The sequence below is a fragment of the Oncorhynchus clarkii genome, chromosome 6 (genome assembly GCF_045791955.1).
Source record: "Oncorhynchus clarkii lewisi isolate Uvic-CL-2024 chromosome 6, UVic_Ocla_1.0, whole genome shotgun sequence".
Classification (NCBI taxonomy): Eukaryota; Metazoa; Chordata; class Actinopteri; order Salmoniformes; family Salmonidae; genus Oncorhynchus; species Oncorhynchus clarkii.
This window is the reverse complement of record NC_092152.1, coordinates 6,459,402-6,478,313: the sequence shown is the minus strand read 5'-3', so window position 1 is coordinate 6,478,313 and position 18,912 is coordinate 6,459,402. Positions and strand designations below refer to the sequence as shown.

The following is an 18,912-nucleotide window of genomic DNA, read 5'->3' as shown; positions in this document are numbered from 1 at the left end:
CAGGACATTTCGTAGAGCGAGCGATCGTCAGTAGTCAGTCGAGTGAAGCCCTGCTCTTTAAGAGTGAAGAACTCGTACTGAAAACCCCAACGAATAAGGATGCTTGAAGTGTTCCTTGTGATTTGATGTTTTACTGACTGTGTATATTGTATTGAATAAAATATGATGATTATTATGGTTTACTGACTGTCTTGTGGACATTTTCATATTTAGAATTGACTTTTAAATCACTCTGGATAATATGTTCCCTGGTATGGAATGTGTTCTTGTGAGTAAAGCATGGCTGAAGGAGACCACTAGATAATGTTCCCTGGTATGGAATGTGTTCTTGTGGGTAAAGGATGGCTGAAGGAGACCACTAGATAATGTTCCCTGGTATGGAATGTGTTCTTGTGGGTAAAGGATGGCTGAAGGAGACCACTAGATAATGTTCCCTGGTATGGAATGTGATATTGTGGGTAAAGGATGGCTGAAGGAGACTACTGGATAAGAGCTTCTGCTCAATAACTAACATTATAAATTTAATTGCTATTAATAGAATATTGTATAGGCCAGGGAACGATACACTGACTGAATGCAGTTCCTCTTTTGTAACACCAGATGGCAGTATCATCATGTATTAACAGGACAACGATTATTATGGTCTGTTCAAGTCTGAGCCTCACTTAAATATCAGCTGTCTGGATGTAATCAGTCCATCAAGGTGAATGAATAAATAAACACGTGGATTCACAATGATTGGCTTTTAGATAGACAGTCGTTCAGATCACTTTTAGGTTGATGCATTTGGATAGACAGTCGTTCAGATCACTTTTAGGTTGATGCATTTGGATAGACAGTCGTTCAGATCACTTTTAGGTTGATGCATTTGGATAGACAGTAGTTCACATCACATTTATGGTGATGCATTTGGATAGAACGCCAATCCCAATCTAAATGGCTTCGTTTAATAGCATTTTCCGTTGCAGATAGCCATAGCCACGGGGAAGATGTTTGGGGGTGCCCTGCTACAAATGGCTATATCGGTCCTCTAATACTGAACTATGAAAGGCCAAGTGCACTGCTGTTTGTGAAAATAATCATATTTATTAAAAAAACGTATGATTGTTTCAGTTCCCCTTCCCGCAGCGATGCACAGAGCCGACTTTCACTTGGAGAGAACGCTGAGGATCTCACGCATGCATGGGGCAGAGGTGGCAAATGTTGTTTTCAAATGGAAAAGTCCACGAGTCATTTGGATTTATTTTCTTGGCTTCAAATGGCTGGGGACAAAAAAGCGTTTTGCCGTTGATTGAATATTAGGTTGCGCCCCCCCCCCCCCCCCCCAGGAATCTCAACTCAGACTGGCTTTAGAGCGCGCTCTCTGAATAGACTGAGATTGACCACAGTGGTCATTTGTGGTCACAGTGGTCAAAATTGATGTAATAAGTGTATCACTAGCCACTTTAAACAATGCCACTTTATATCATGTTTACATACCCTACATTACTCATCTCATATGTATATACTGTACTCTATACCATCTACTGCATCTTGCCATCTTGATGTAATAAATGTATCACTAGCCACTTTAAACAATGCCACTTTATATCATGTTTACATACCCTACATTACTCATTTCATATGTATATACTGTACTCTATACCATCTACTGCATCTTGCCTTTGCCGTTCGGCCATCACTCATTCATATATGTTTTATGTACATATTCTTATTCATTCCTTTACACTTGTGTGTTAGGTAGTTGTTGTGAAATCCTTAGGTTAGATTACTTTTTAGATATTACTGCATTGTCTGAACTAGAAGCACAAGCATTTCGCTACACTCGCATTAACATCTGCTAACCATGTGACTAATAAAATGTGATTTGATTTAATTTGAACTCGTAATAACATTATGGTAGTAGCATATCATATCGGGCCCGTTCAAGCATGACGTTATAGGAATGAGAGATATGTAAACTAGCTGTCGTTTTCAAATGGGGGCATATGCATCGCCCTATCTTGTATTCATTGTGAGCAGACCGCACATCATACATTTCTATCCCTACTGCGTTTTATCCTCCCGGTGGAGTGAGTCAGTTTGGAGAGAGGAGAGGCTGTATAGCAAGTAACTTTACCGCGTCGGCCCGCTTCTTGCGCAGCGGAGGTCACTGGATAATTATATGGTTTCCAGAGGGATTTTCGCCCCGGTCGTCATGGTGTACCGCTTTTAAATCCACGGTCGATGACACCTGCGTTTTTTTTTGTCTTGAAGTTTCGCCGAACGCGAACAGTTGGGTCGGCATTCCCTTTTCTCCAGAGTCCAGACACGCACCGTTTATCAGAGAGGGAGAGACGGTCCCGGTTGGTCCTACCCGCTGTCTTTACGCGTAGCTCAACATGCGAACTATTCTCTAGCCAGGTCAAACATACACTGCCTACTTTTCCCGGTGTTGTTGTTTATCTGGAACTTCGGGGAACCAATAATTATATTTGAGAATCGGTGTGATTTGATCTAGAAAGATACTGCATTCAGCACCGTTGGATTTAATGTCTTGTATGCATGCGGTGAACATGGGTTTAGGATGGATCTTCGTAGCCGCTTTGGCTGGAATTCTCACCGCCACTCCAGGAATACAAGGTGGGTATTTTGGCTCTTAAGTCAAGCGAATTAACAATATATTAATTGATTATGGAAATAACATATCTAGTATGTCTACAAAAATGTTATAGGCTATGGGTCTATTCTTTATAATTTAGTTGATTGCGCAAAGTTGCCAAAATGTAGTCTATTTGACTGTGTTGATGCTAAAAAATATATATTTTCTGCATCAAACATTCTATCTGGTTGGGCAATTTAGTTCTGACATTCTAAAACAGAAATATAACTCAAGGCGTTATTACATTAAAGAATAGGCTATATCTGTTATTACACAGGTATGAACCACTCAGTCTAATAATCTAAACCAGTTGGCTCCTTTGCTATCTTTTCCCTGTAGGAAGAAATGTCCCATTTCAGAATCAGCATCTGAATGACTCGTAATTACTGCTCAGACATTATAATCACATTCTAATCTGCAATCTGTCCGATTCAGATTGAATTGATCAAATGCCCCACAGGGAGTCACTCACAACCATGCCCTAAATAAACTTGCTTTACTATAACCCAAATATAATAACCCTAGGCTTTTACCTTGTCATTGAAATGCGTATTCTATCAAGGTTCAGTCAAATGAATTAGGAAACATTGCATTATAACCCCCACCATCTGATATTGAAATGTGGGGCCACAGTAAGACGTCTCTGCAGGAGCATACGGCAATAAGGCTTCGCTGTGGATTTGGTGCCCTCTCCCACAGGGCGACTCGGTCAGACTTGAATTCAATAAATGAGAGAGACCTGTGGCTCCACAGAGAGACCTGTGGCTCCACAGAGAGACCTGTGACTATCACAGAGAGACCTGTGACTATCACAGAGAGACCCGTGGCTCCACAGAGAGACCTGTGGCTCCACAGAGACCTGTGCCTCCACAGAGAGACCTGTGGCTCCACAGAGAGACCTGTGGCTCCACAGAGAGACCTGTGACTCCACAGAGAGACCTGTGACTCCACAGAGAGACCTGTGGCTATCACACTTTACTGACAGCCTGCAGGTGTGTTTTGTTACCTGTTATAAGCATGTGTGAGGCTTAACAATAGAATTTATAATACATTATAACAGCCAAAAATATTTGTAGAGGGGGCTGCCATAATCAATTTGAAGAGGTTTATTTTCGGTAACTTTACTTGAGACCTAAAATCTTAAGGAATGCCTAGCTCAGTGGACTAAGGTAGTCTTAGTCAGGGGTGCTGTACAACTATGGCAACCCCTTCAAAACAACACTAATATGGCAGCCCCATTAAAACAACACTAATTTGGCAGCCCCATTAAAACAACACTACTATGGCAACCCCTTCAAAACAACACTAATATGGCAGCCCCATTAAAACAACACTACTATGGCAGCCCCATTAAAACAACACTAATATGGCAGCCCCATTAAAACAACACTAATATGGCAGCCCCATTAAAACAGCACTACTATGGCAGCCCCATTAAAACAACACTAATATGGCAGCCCCATTAAAACAACACTAATATGGCAGCCCCATTAAAACAGCACTAATATGGCAGCCCCATTAAAACAGCACTAATATGGCAGCCCCATTAAAACAGCACTAATATGGCAGCCCCATTAAAACAGCACTAATATGGCAGCCCCATTAAAACAGCACTAATATGGCAGCCCCATTAAAACAGCACTAATATGGCAGCCCCATTAAAACAGCACTAATATGGCAGCCCCATTAAAACAGCACTAATATGGCAGCCCCATTAAAACAGCACTAATATGGCAGCCCCATTAAAACAGCACTAATATGGCAGCCCCATTAAAACAACACTAATATGGCAGTGTGTAGATTGATGAAAGATTTAAAAAAAAATATATTTAAACAAATTAGTATCAGGCTGTAACGTCATAAAATGTGGAACAATTCAAGGGGTCTGAATACTTTCCGAAGGCACTGTAGTAAGTACTATAGTATTCTATAGTCAACTGTATACACAAACAGAAAGCACTGTATGTGTCGACAGACGACAGATGGTTGGTCACATCTACACCACCGTTGTTCACTTCCAGTGTTGTGACAGTGTGAAGTCTGTTCAACTCTCATGAGTGACACTTTCCCAAGATCAGATTTCCTGAGTCATTTTGGGTCAGCCCCAGTTCCAGAGGTATTGAAGCGTGTGCACACACAGCCACAGCAACAATAGTTTGTTTTTTCTCAACAATTAACTCTTCCAATTGAGCAAGGATAATTATATGGCCACTCCATTGTTTAAATCACAGCTGACTTTTTTTTTAATGGCTACAACCTACTGTGAAATTCAGAGTAAGTTCATCTCACTGACTCCGGTGGGGACACGTGCTGTAGGACCATTTACCTAGTGTCATATTGATGTACAGTTGAAGTCGGAAGTTTACATACACCTCAGCCAACTACATTTAAACTCAGTTTTTTCACAATTTCTGACATTTAATCCTCGTAAAAATTCCCTGTCTTAGGTCAGTTAGGATCACCACTTTATTTTAAGAATGTGTGATGTCAGAATAATAGTAGAGAGAATGATTTCTTTCAGCTTTTATTTCTTTCATCACATTCCCAGTGGGTCAGAAGTTTACATACACTTAATTAGTATTTGGTAGCATTGCCTTTACATTGTTTAACTTGGGTCAAACGTTTCAGGTAGCCTTCCACAGGCTTCCCACAATAAGTTGGGTGAATTTTTGGCCCATTCCTCCTGACAGAGCTGGTGTAACTGAGTCAGGTTTGTAGGCCTCCTTGCTCGCACTCGCTTTTTCAGTTCTGCCCACACATTTTCTATAGGGTTGAGGTCAGGGCTTTGTAATGGCCATTCCAAGCCATTTTGCCCCAACTTTGGCAGTATGCTTGGGGTCATTGTCCATTTGGAAGACCCATTTATGACCAAGCTTTAACTTCCTGACTGATGTCTTGAGATGTTGCTTCAATATATCCACATCATTTCCCTTCCTCAGGATGCCATCTATTTTGTGAAGTGAACCAGTCACTTCTGCAGCAAAGCACCCCCACAACATGATGCTGCCACCCTCATGCTTCATGGTTGGGATGGTGTTCTTTGGCTTGCAAGCCTCCCCCTTCTTCCTCATTAAGGCCAAACAGTTCTATTTTTGTTTCATCAGACCAGAGGACATTTCTCCAAAAAGTACGATCTTTGTCCCCATGTGCAGTTGCAATCTGTAGTCTGTCTTTTCTATGGCGGTTTTGGAGCAGTGGCTTCTTCCTTGCTGAGTGGGCTTTCAGGTTATGTCGATATAGGACTCGTTTTACTGTGGATATAGATACTTTTGTACCTGTTTCCTCCAGCATCTTCACAAGGTCCTTTTCTGTTGTTCTGGGATTGATATGCACTTTTCGCACCAAAGTACGTTCATCTCTAGGAGACAGAACGCGTCTCCTTCCTGAGCGGTAGGACAGCTGCGTGGTCCCATGGTGTTTATACTTGTGTACTATTTTTTTGTACAGATGAACATCGTACCTTCAGGCGTTTGGAAATTGTTTTCCAAGGATGAACCTGACTTGTGGAGGTCTACAATTTTTTTTTCTGAGGTCTTGGCTGATTTCTTATGATTTTCCCAAAGAGGTACTGAGTTTGAAGGTAGACCTTAAAATACATCCACAGGTACGCCTCCAATTGACTCAAAAGATGTCCATTAGCCTATCAGAAGCTTCTAAAGCCATGACATCATTTTCTGTAATTTTCCAAGCTGTTTAAAGGCACAGTCAACTTAGTGCATGAAAACTTCTGACCCACTGGAATTGTGATACACTGAATTGTAAGTGAAACAATCTGTCTGTAAACTATTTTTTTTAAATTACTTGTTTCATTCACAACGTAGATGTACTAAACGACTTACCAAAACTATAGTTTGTTAACAAGACATTTGTGGAGTGGTTGAAAAATGAGTTTTAATGACTCCAACATAAGTGTATGTAAACTTCCGACTTCAACTGTAGGTAGAAGACCTTAAGTGCATACTTGTAATTGTACTAGAATGACCTTTGAACTTTATGTTAACTTGGTTGGTTTTCTCCTCACTCCCACAGGAGCATGTGTCTATCAGGGATCTCTGTTTGCGGTAAGTGTTTTTTTTCCTTCCTTCCCACATCCCTTTTCATTTCATTATGTCTCTATTGTCTCCTTCTCTACTTCCGTCTCAGAATAATGACGCGGGGCACCGATTTCGCATTGGTGCTGATGCCTAAGATGTAGTGCCGATGCATTATCTATTATAGTGTACATTATACATTAGTGCCGATGCATTATCTATTACAGTGCACATCATACATTATGTAGGAACGAGGTAGTGTTTCTGAAGCAGGGTGACGTTGTCTTCCTACTGTCTATCTACGGGGGATGTTAATTAACCTGTCTAGGACAGGTAGTGTTTCTAAAGCAGGGTTACGGTGACGTTGTCTTCCTACTGTCTATCTACGGGGGAATGTTAATTAACCTGTCTGGGACAGGTAGTGTTTCTAAAGCAGGGTGACGTTGTCTTCCTACTGTCTATCTACGGGGGAATGTTAATTAACCTGTCTAGGACAGGTAGTGTTTCTAAAGCAGGGTTACAGTGACGTTGTCTTCCTACTGTCTATCTACGGGGGGATGTTAATTAACCTGTCTAGGACAGGTAGTGTTTCTAAAGCAGGGTTACGGTGACGTTGTGTTCCTACTGTCTATCCACGGGGGATGTTGGGTTAACCTGTCTAGGACAGGTATTGTTTCTAAAGCAGGGTGACGTTGTCTTCCTACTGTCTATCTACGGGGGGATGTTAATTAACCTGTCTAGGACAGGTAGTGTTTCTAAAGCAGGGTGACGTTGTGTTCCTACTGTCTATCTACGGGGGATGTTAATTAACCTGTCTAGGACAGGTAGTGTTTCTAAAGCAGGGTGACGTTGTCTTCCTACTGTCTATCTACGGGGGAATGTTAATTAACCTGTCTAGGACAGGTAGTGTTTCTAAAGCAGGGTGACGTTGTCTTCCTACTGTCTATCTACGGGGGAATGTTAATTAACCTGTCTGGGACAGGTAGTGTTTCTAAAGCAGGGTGACGTTGTCTTCCTACTGTCTATCTACGGGGGAATGTTAATTAACCTGTCTAGGACAGGTAGTGTTTCTAAAGCAGGGTTACGGTGACGTTGTCTTCCTACTGTCTATCTACGGGGGAATGTTAATTAACCTGTCTGGGACAGGTAGTGTTTCTAAAGCAGGGTGACGTTGTCTTCCTACTGTCTATCTACGGGGGAATGTTAATTAACCTGTCTGGGACAGGTAGTGTTTCTGAAGCAGGGTGACGTTGTCTTCCTACTGTCTATCTACGGGGGAATGTTAATTAACCTGTCTAGGACAGGTAGTGTTTCTAAAGCAGGGTTCCGGTGACGTTGTCTTCCTACTGTCTATCTACGGGGGAATGTTAATTAACCTGTCTAGGACAGGTAGTGTTTCTGAAGCAGGGTGACGTTGTCTTCCTACTGTCTATCTACGGGGGGATTTTGGGTTAACCTGTCTAGGACAGGTAGTGTTTCTAAAGCAGGGTTACAGTGACGTTGTCTTCCTACTGTCTATCTACGGGGGGATTTTGGGTTAACCTGTCTAGGACAGGTAGTGTTTCTAAAGCAGGGTTACAGTGACGTTGTCTTCCTACTGTCTATCTACGGGGGAATGTTAATTAACCTGTCTAGGACAGGTAGTGTTTCTAAAGCAGGGTTACGGTGACGTTGTCTTCCTACTGTCTATCTACGGGGGAATGTTAATTAACCTGTCTAGGACAGGTAGTGTTTCTAAAGCAGGGTTACAGTGACGTTGTCTTCCTACTGTCTATCTACGGGGGATGTTAATTAACCTGTCTAGGACAGGTAGTGTTTCTGAAGCAGGGTGACGTTGTCTTCCTACTGTCTATCTACGGGGGGATGTTGGGTTAACCTGTCTAGGACAGGTAGTGTTTCTAAAGCAGGGTTACAGTGACGTTGTCTTCCTACTGTCTATCTACGGGGGATGTTAATTAACCTGTCTGGGACAGGTAGTGTTTCTAAAGCAGGGTTACGGTGACGTTGTCTTCCTACTGTCTATCTACGGGGGGATGTTGGGTTAACCTGTCTAGGACAGGTAGTGTTTCTAAAGCAGGTTGACGTTGTGTTCCTACTGTCTATCTACGGGGGGATGTTGGGTTAAAACCTGTCTAGGACAGGTAGTGTTTCTAAAGCAGGGTGACGTTGTCTTCCTACTGTCTATCTACGGGGGATGTTAGTTAACCTGTCTAGGACAGGTAGTGTTTCTAAAGCAGGGTGACGTTGTGTTCCTACTGTCTATCTACGGGGGAATGTTAATTAACCTGTCTGGGACAGGTAGTGTTTCTAAAGCAGGGTGACGTTGTCTTCCTACTGTCTATCTACGGGGGGATGTTAATTAACCTGTCTAGGACAGGTAGTGTTTCTAAAGCAGGGTGACGATGACGTTGCCTTCCTACTGTCTATCTACGGGGGATGTTAATTAACCTGTCTAGGACAGGTAGTGTTTCTAAAGCAGGGTGACGATGACGTTGCCTTCCTACTGTCTATCTACGGGGGGATGTTGGGTTAACAGCTCACTGGATGGAATGTTAGGGGGAGGGGGTTCCGTTTCACTCGACCGTAGTCTGAGATGTAGCTGGTTAATAATGCATAGCTGCTGCTGACTTTGTGAATCATTAATAGTGAAGAGGATATGACTACTAGGTGTCCCAATTGGCACCCTATTCTCTATATAGTGCACTAGCTTTCACTGGGGCCCATAGGGCTCTGGTCAAAGGGAGTGCACTAAATAGGGAGGAGGGTGTCATTTCGGTCGCAGACTAGATGGTTGTCTTCGAAATGGTTGCTTGTCTCCTACTACTGTTTATGAAGGAAGCTATGTGGATGTCTGAGCGCTGTAGGAGAAGGTTAAGGAGGAAGCTATATGGATGTCTGAGCGCTGTAGGAGAAGGTTAAGGAGGAAACTATATGGATGTCTGAGCGCTGTAGGAGAAGGTTATGAAGGAAGCTATATGGATGTCTGAGCGCTGTAGGAGAAGGTTAAGGAGGAAGCTATATGGATGTCTGAGCGCTTTAGGAGAAAATCATGCATTTTTAAAGTTCAGAGAGTCTGGTATTGATTTTGAAGCTAGAAATCTGCAGTGTAGCCCTACAAACTGGTAATGAAGCTAGAACTCTGCAGTGTAGGCCTACAAACTGGTAATGAAGCTAGAACTCTGCAGTGTAGGCCTACAAACTGGTAATGAAGCTAGAACTCTGCAGTGTAGGCCTACAAACTGTTAATGAAGCTAGAACTCTGCAGTGTAGGCCTACAAACTGGTAATGAAGCTAGAACTCTGCAGTGTAGGCCTACAAACTGGTAATGAAGCTAGAACTCTGCAGTGTAGCCCTACAAAAAGGTAATGAAGCTAGAACTCTGCAGTGTAGCCCTACAAACTGGTAATGAAGCTAGAACTCTGCAGTGTAGGCCTACAAACTGGTAATGAAGCTAGAACTCTGCAGTGTAGGCCTACAAACTGTTAATGAAGCTAGAACTCTGCAGTGTAGGCCTACAAACTGGTAATGAAGCTAGAACTCTGCAGTGTAGGCCTACAAACTGGTAATGAAGCTAGAACTCTGCAGTGTAGCCCTACAAAAAGGTAATGAAGCTAGAACTCTGCAGTGTAGCCCTACAAACTGGTAATGAAGCTAGAACTCTGTAGTGTAGGCCTACAAACTGGTAATGAAGCTAGAACTCTGCAGTGTAGGCCTACAAACTGGTAATGAAGCTAGAACTCTGCAGTGTAGCCCTACAAACTGGTAATGAAGCTAGAACTCTGCAGTGTAGGCCTACAAACTAAGCCATTATTTTATTTTGTTGGATATCTCATCTATAGATGTATTGTATGGCTTGGTTGGCTTGCCTCTCTTTCATTCTGTATGTGCTGGTTCACGCTTGCTGATCATGTTGAATGTCTTTTCATCTTGTGTGCTATGAATCACTTTGTGTTTAAACCAATCAAAACGTGTTGAATTTCTTATTTAACAAGATATTGTGATGTTTATACATAGACCGAGGTCGGTCTCGGCCGGTCTCGGTCAGTCTAGGTCGGTCTCGGTCGGTCCATTGACATGTAGGGTCTTTGGTCTTTTAAAGTTTCAAACTCCATCAAACTAAGTGAAATACTACTTCTTACCTAGAATGGCAGAGAGAGTCAAGAGTGCTGTCTGGGTGAGAACAGGAGGAATGCTGTCTGGGTGAGAACAGGAGGAATGCTGTCTGGGTGAGAACAGGAGGAATGCTGTCTGGGTGAGAACAGGAGGAATGCTGTCTGGGTGAGAACAGGAGGAATGCTGTCTGGGTGAGAACAGGAGGAATGCTGTCTGGGTGAGAACAGGAGGAATGCTGTCTGGGTGAGACCAGGAGGAATGTTGTCTGGGTGAGAACAGGAGGAATGCTGTCTGGGTGAGAACAGGAGGAATGCTCTCTGGGTGAGAACAGGAGGAATTTTGTCTGGGTGAGAACAGGAGGAATGCTGTCTGGGTGAGAACAGGAAGAATGCTGTCTGGGTGAGAACAGGAGGAATGCTGTCTGGGTGAGAACAGGATGAATGCTGTCTGGGTGAGAACAGGATGAATGCTGTCTGGGTGAGAACAGGATGAATGCTGTCTGGGTGAGAACAGGAGGAATGCTGTCTGGGTGAGAACAGGAGGAATGCTGTCTGGGTGAGAACAGGAGGAATGCTGTCTGTGCTCTGCGTTCTTGTCTGTACCCTGAAAACCTTCTGAGGAAAGATCCAACACCATTATTGCAAACAGAGTGTTTTTTGGCCCAAACCCTGCTTTTCTCCCCTGAAACAACAGGTAATCTCTCTTTTTGAACATGGTTCTCAGAGGTAGTGTTGTGGTTCCCTGGCGGCTTTTCACACAGGTTTAATGGTGATTGGCGGGTAATGACAAATTCCTGCTTCCCGCCGCTGTGTGATCAACGTAATTACAGTAAAGGTTAGCGTAGAGCTGCAGAACAGAACAGCTCTCTCTCTCTCTGTTCTCTCTCCTATCTTTCTCTCTCTCACTCCCGTTCTCTTTCTCTCTGTTCTCTTTCTCTCTCTCACTCCCATTCTCTCTTTTCTTTCCCTCTCTCATTCCCGTTCTCTCTCACTCTGTTCTCTTTCTCTCTCTCACTCCCATTCTCTCTTTTCTTTCCCTCTCTCATTCCCGTTCTCTCTCACTCTGTTCTCTTTCTCTCTCTCACTCCCGTTCTCTCTCTATCTTTCAATCGCTCACTCTCATTAAATAAAGATACTTTTTTGTATATATATATTTTAAACTCACTCTCTCTGTCCTCCCTTAAGCTTTAAGAACACACAGAACACTGATTGGGAAAGAAGTTAGTGGTGTGCAGTGGCACGGTACAGCCACCATATAATTACACTCCTCGTCCGCAATTAGAGAGAAAATTAATAGAGGATGAGCGGGGAGTCATTGAAGGATGAGGTGGGAGAGGAGAACAGAAGGAAAGAGAGGTGGGAGAGGAGGACAGAAGGTGGAAGAGGAGGACAGAAGGAGATGGGGTGGGAGACGAGAACAGAAGGAAAGAGGGGTGGGAGACGAGAACAGAAGGAAAGAGGGGTAGGAGAGGAGGACAGAAGGAAAGAGGGGTGGGAGAGGAGGACAGAAGGAGAGGGGTGGGAGAGGAGGACAGAATGAAAGAGGGGTGGGAGAGGAGGACAGAAGGAGAGGGGTGGGAGAGGACAGAAGGAGAGAGAGGTGGGACAGGAGGACAAAAGGAGAGAGAGGTGGGAGAGGAGGACAGAAGGAGAGAGAGGTGGGAGAGGAGGACAGAAGGAAAGAGGGGTGGGAGAGGAGGACAGAAGGAGAGAGGTGGGAGAGTAGGACAGAAGGAGAGGGGTGGGAGAGTAGGACAGAAGGAGAGGGGTGGGAGAGGAGGACAGAAGGAGAGAGAGGTGGGAGAGGAGGACAGAAGGAGAGGGGTGGGAGACGAGGACAGAAGGAGAGTGGTGGGAGAGGAGGACAGAAGGAAAGAGAGGAGGACAGAAGGAGAGTGGTGGGAGAGGAGGACAGAAGGAAAGATGGGTGGGAGAGGAGGACAGAAGGAGAGGGGTGGGAGACGAGGACAGAAGGAAAGAGAGATGGGAGAGGCGGACCGAAGGAGGGATATAGAAGCAGCTTTGTGGTTGTCAAACATTTGGTCGAGATACCCAGATACAGATTAAGATTCAGTCCTAATTGTAGACTGAACAGCAGGTTTTAATGGAGGATCTCCATTACCCAGGCATTTTAGAATCAGTGTTTGTGGCTCTCAAACACGCTGACGATTAGACATTATGAAAAGAGGACACATGATGGCTGTACCTTTTATAGCTAACTGCAATAGATCGTCTCGAGAGTTAGTGATCCTTTGTTGGTAAAGCACGGTGCTTGTAACACCAGGATGGAAGGTTCAATTCCCGGGACCACCCGTACATAAAATGTACACATGCATGACTGTCAGTCATAAGCGTCGGTGTAAACTTTAATCTAAGACTTCCATTAAAACAGTTTGTCTTTTAAGAGTTTCTGTTCCTCGCTCCACGACAGCTGGACTGTTAAATGAGCTGCTGCGTTGCCATGGCTCCTGGATGGAGTCTTTTCTCACCATGCGCACCACACAGACAGCCCTGACGATAGTGGGGTGGAGAGGAGGGGCAAACCTTGGTCAAACAGAACACCCAGTGCTAGGCTAATGTGTTTTAGTGCTAGGCTAATGTGTATTAGTGCTAGGCTAATGTGTATTAATGCTAGGCTAATGTGTATTAGTGCTAGGCTAATGTGTATTAGTGCTAGGCTAATGTGTATTAGTGCTAGGCTAATGTGTGAACAAATAAACCCCCCCCCCCCCCCCCCCGCTCCCCCAGGCCATACCTAGGCTAATAGTCAAACAAACAAGCTAGTTATACACAATGTCTGAATGCACTGTCTGAATACACAATGTCTGAATACACTGTCTGAATACACAATGTCTGAATGCACTGTCTGAATGCACTGTCTGAACACACCTTGTCATGCAATCAAAGCAACTAATCACGTTTGGAGCTAACTGGTGCTCTCAAGTCAAATCCTGACGCCGACAGCACATGATAGTTGTATTCATAAAATAGATAACTTAGCTAGCTAAGATGCATTTAGAGAAAACAAATATATATTAACTGGCTAGCTAAGTTTTCAGCTGTGCTAACATAATTGCAAAAGGGGTTTTATAATGATCAATTAGCCTTTTAAAATGATAAACTCGGATTAGCTAACACAACGTGCCATTGGAACACATGACTGATGGTTGCTGATGATGGGCCTCTGTACGCCTTTGCAGATATTCCATTAAAAATTGTCTGTTTCCAGCTACAATAGTCATTTAAAACATTAACAATGTCTACACTGTATTTCTGATCAATTTATGTTATTTTAATGGAGAAAGAATGAGCTTTTCTTTCAAAAACAAGGACATTTCTAAGTGACCCCAAACTTTTGAACGGTAGTGTAGATATGTACACGAAGGCAGGGTAAAGTGACTAGGCATCAGGATAGATAATAATAAGGTATTTGAGGTAGATATGTACACGAAGGCAGGGTAAAGAGACTAGACATCAGGATAGATAATAATAAGGTATTTGAGGTAGATATGTACATGAAGGCAGGGTAAAGTGACTAGGCTTCAGGATAGATAATAATAGGAGCTAAATTTATACGGCCCCCTAGTCACAACAGGTTAAGAACTGAGTAGCAGCAGTAAATTACATGTGCAAAAGTGTGTTTGTGTTGTGTCAGTATGTGTGTAGTGTATGTGAATGTGTGTGGGTTTTGTGTGGGAGTGTCAATGTAGTTTGTGTGAGTGAGTGTGTTGATAGTGTGTATATATAGTCTAGTGAGTGTGTATATATAGTCTAGTGAGAGTGTGTATATATAGTCTAGTGAGAGTGTATATATATAGTCTAGTGAGAGTGTGTATATATAGTCTAGTGAGAGTGTATATAGTGTGTATATATAGTCTAGTGAGTGTGTATATAGTGTGTATATATAGTCTAGTGAGTGTGTGTATATATAGTCTAGTGAGAGTGTATATAGTGTGTATATATAGTCTAGTGAGTGTGTATATAGTGTGTATGTAGTGTGTATATAGTATAGTGAGTGTGTGTATATAGTGTGTATATATAGTCTAGTGAGTGTATATATAGTGTGTATATATAGTCTAGTGAGTGTGTATGTAGTGTGTATATATAGTCTAGTGAGTGTATATATAGTCTAGTGAGTGTGTATGTAGTGTGTATATATAGTCTAGTGAGAGTGTATATAGTGTGTATATAGTCTAGTGAGAGTGTATATAGTGTGTATATATAGTCTAGTGAGAGTGTATATATATAGTCTAGTGAGTGTGTATATATAGTCTAGTGAGAGTGTATATAGTGTGTATATAGTCTAGTGAGAGTGTATATAGTGTGTATATATAGTCTAGTGAGAGTGTATATATATAGTCTAGTGAGTGTGTATATATAGTCTAGTGCGAGTGTATATAGTGTGTATATATAGTCTAGTGAGTGTGTATATATAGTCTAGTGAGAGTGTATATAGTGTGTATATATAGTCTAGTGAGAGTGTATATAGTGTGTATATATAGTCTAGTGAGAGTGTATATAGTGTGTATATATAGTCTAGTGAGAGTGTATATAGTGTGTATATAGTCTAGTGAGAGTGTATATAGTGTGTATATATAGTCTAGTGAGAGTGTATATATATAGTCTAGTGAGTGTGTATATATAGTCTAGTGAGAGTGTATATAGTGTGTATATATAGTCTAGTGAGAGTGTATATAGTATGTATATAGTCTAGTGAGAGTGTATATAGTGTGTATATATAGTCTAGTGAGAGTGTATATATATAGTCTAGTGAGTGTGTATATATAGTCTAGTGAGAGTGTATATAGTGTGTATATATAGTCTAGTGAGTGTGTATATAGTGTGTATATATAGTCTAGTGAGAGTGTATATAGTGTGTATATATAGTCTAGTGAGTGTGTATATAGTGTGTATATATAGTCTAGTGAGAGTGTATATAGTGTGTATATAGTCTAGTGAGAGTGTATATAGTGTGTATATATAGTCTAGTGAGAGTGTATATAGTGTGTATATATAGTCTAGTGAGTGTGTATATAGTGTGTATATATAGTCTAGTGAGAGTGTATATATAGTCTAGTCAGTGTGTATATATAGTCTAGTGAGAGTGTATATAGTGTGTATATATAGTCTAGTGAGAGTGTATATAGTGTGTATATATAGTCTAGTGAGTGTGTATAGATAGTCTAGTGAGAGTGTATATAGTGTGTATATATAGTCTAGTGAGAGTGTATATAGTGTGTATATATAGTCTAGTGAGAGTGTATATAGTGTGTATATATAGTCTAGTGAGTGTTTATATATAGTCTAGTGAGAGTGTATATAGTGTGTATATATAGTCTAGTGAGAGTGTATATAGTGTGTATATAGTCTAGTGAGAGTGTATATAGTGTGTATATATAGTCTAGTGAGAGTGTATATAGTGTGTATATATTGTCTAGTGAGTGTGTATATAGTGTGTATATATAGTCTAGTGAGAGTGTATATAGTGTGTAAATATAGTCTAGTGAGTGTGTATATAGTGTGTATATATAGTCTAGTGAGAGTGTATATAGTGTGTATATAGTCTAGTGAGAGTGTATATAGTGTGTATATATAGTCTAGTGAGAGTGTATATAGTATGTATATAGTCTAGTGAGAGTGTATATAGTGTGTATATATAGTCTAGTGAGAGTGTATATATATAGTCTAGTGAGTGTGTATATATAGTCTAGTGAGAGTGTATATAGTGTGTATATATAGTCTAGTGAGAGTGTATATAGTATGTATATAGTCTAGTGAGAGTGTATATAGTGTGTATATATAGTCTAGTGAGAGTGTATATATATAGTCTAGTGAGTGTGTATATATAGTCTAGTGAGAGTGTATATAGTGTGTATATATAGTCTAGTGAGAGTGTATATAGTATGTATATAGTCTAGTGAGAGTGTATATAGTGTGTATATATAGTCTAGTGAGAGTGTATATATATAGTCTAGTGAGTGTGTATATATAGTCTAGTGAGAGTGTATATAGTGTGTATATATAGTCTAGTGAGTGTGTATATAGTGTGTATATATAGTCTAGTGAGAGTGTATATAGTGTGTATATATAGTCTAGTGAGTGTGTATATAGTGTGTATATATAGTCTAGTGAGAGTGTATATAGTGTGTATATAGTCTAGTGAGAGTGTATATAGTGTGTATATATAGTCTAGTGAGAGTGTATATAGTGTGTATATATAGTCTAGTGAGTGTGTATATAGTGTGTATATATAGTCTAGTGAGAGTGTATATATAGTCTAGTCAGTGTGTATATATAGTCTAGTGAGAGTGTATATAGTGTGTATATATAGTCTAGTGAGAGTGTATATAGTGTGTATATATAGTCTAGTGAGTGTGTATATATAGTCTAGTGAGAGTGTATATAGTGTGTATATATAGTCTAGTGAGAGTGTATATAGTGTGTATATATAGTCTAGTGAGAGTGTATATAGTGTGTATATATAGTCTAGTGAGTGTTTATATATAGTCTAGTGAGAGTGTATATAGTGTGTATATAGTCTAGTGAGAGTGTATATAGTGTGTATATATAGTCTAGTGAGAGTGTATATAGTGTGTATATATAGTCTAGTGAGTGTGTGTATAGTGTGTATATATAGTCTAGTGAGAGTGTATATAGTGTGTATATATAGTCTAGTGAGAGTGTATATAGTGTGTATATATAGTCTAGTGAGTGTGTATATAGTGTGTATATATAGTCTAGTGAGTGTGTATATAGTGTGTATGTAGTGTGTATATATAGTCTAGTGAGTGTGTGTATATAGTCTAGTGAGTGTGTGTATAGTGTGTATATATAATCTAGTGAGAGTGTATATAGTGTGTATATATAGTCTAGTGAGTGTGTATATGGTCAGTTTACCATTGAGTCGGTGCAGATAGTTCAGGTACCATTAATTGACTATTTGGCAGTCTGGGTATGTAGAAGTCTTATGGTTTGTGGGTAGAAGCTGTCTGTTTGTCCGAGAGTCGATGCTCCGGTACCGTTTGTCGGACGGTAGCAGAGTGAACAGTCTATGGTTTGGGTGATAATGCAGTAGCAGAGAGAACAGTCTATGGCTTGGGTGATAATGCAGTAGCAGAGAGAACAGTCTATGGCTTGGGTGATAATGCAGTAGCAGAGAGAACAGTCTATGGCTTGGGTGATAATGCAGTAGCAGAGAGAACAGTCTATGGCTTGGGTGATAATGCAGTAGCAGAGAGAACAGTCTATGGCTTGGGTGATAATGCAGTAGCAGAGAGAATAGTCTATGGCTTGGGTGGCAATTTTTCAGACCTGGATTTAAACAGTATTCGTGTCATTCAGACCTGGATTTAAACAGTATTAGTGTCTTTCAGACCTGGATTTAAACAGTATTCCTGTCATTCAGACCTGGATTTAAACAGACTTAGTATAATTCAGACCCGGATTTAAAAAGTATTCGTATCATTCAGACCTGGATTTAAACAGTATTCGTATCATTCAGACCTAGATTTAAACAGTATTCGTGTCATTCAGACCTGGATTTAAACAGAATTTGTTTTCTTCTCATACTTTAAGCATTTATTTGAGCCTGCGTGGAATGCCAGATTGTCAGGGCTTTCATTTTTGAGGACAACTCCACATTCCTTCGTTTTCTATTGTACCAGGCAAGCTCTATCAAGCACAACTAAATTATATGAGAAAGAAAATCAAATCCCATTTCAACCCGAGGTCTGGTAGCTAGACTAGCGTTGTCAGATTTACTTATTGTCAGATTGGTCACTGTCTATGAATAGCAGAAATAGGATCTTGTCGCATATAACGCCATCTAGCTAATTTGTCTGTTTGTAGCGATGGAAGGGGGGGGGGGGGGGGGGGGGGGGGGGGGAAGGGCGTGGAGAGACTGACCTAGTGGGGCCAGCCTGGCCCAAGACCTATTCTGACACCAGCTATTTCTCACGAAACCCAAACAGCGAATGGAACAGTTAATGGCTTTTCTGAAACAAAGGATCGTGTCCCACATGGCACCCTACTCCCCTATATAGTCAAATCTAATCAAACTTTATTAGTCACAAGCTCTGAATACAAACAAGTGTAGACCTTACAGTGAAATGCTTCATCACAAGCCCTT

General features: G+C 41.3%; 2 protein-coding genes across 2 annotated transcripts in view; both read left to right on the top strand.

Annotated features, from left to right (window-relative positions):
- Window positions 1-186, top strand: part of LOC139411885 (mitochondrial ribosomal protein L1) — a 56,133-nt gene extending 55,947 nt beyond the window's left edge. The window contains exon 9 of the mRNA XM_071158634.1: window positions 4-186. Within this exon, the coding sequence (XP_071014735.1) occupies window positions 4-107 (104 nt within the window). The 3' untranslated portion in view covers window positions 108-186. The remainder of the gene's footprint in view (window positions 1-3) is intronic.
- Window positions 187-2,285: 2,099 nt separating this feature from the next.
- The window catches only part of LOC139411884 (extracellular matrix organizing protein FRAS1-like), a 295,297-nt gene continuing 278,670 nt past the window's right edge, over window positions 2,286-18,912 (top strand). Inside the window, exons 1-2 of the mRNA XM_071158633.1 lie at window positions 2,286-2,622; window positions 6,671-6,702. Of these exons, the coding sequence (XP_071014734.1) occupies window positions 2,532-2,622; window positions 6,671-6,702 (123 nt within the window). The 5' untranslated portion in view covers window positions 2,286-2,531. The remainder of the gene's footprint in view (window positions 2,623-6,670; window positions 6,703-18,912) is intronic.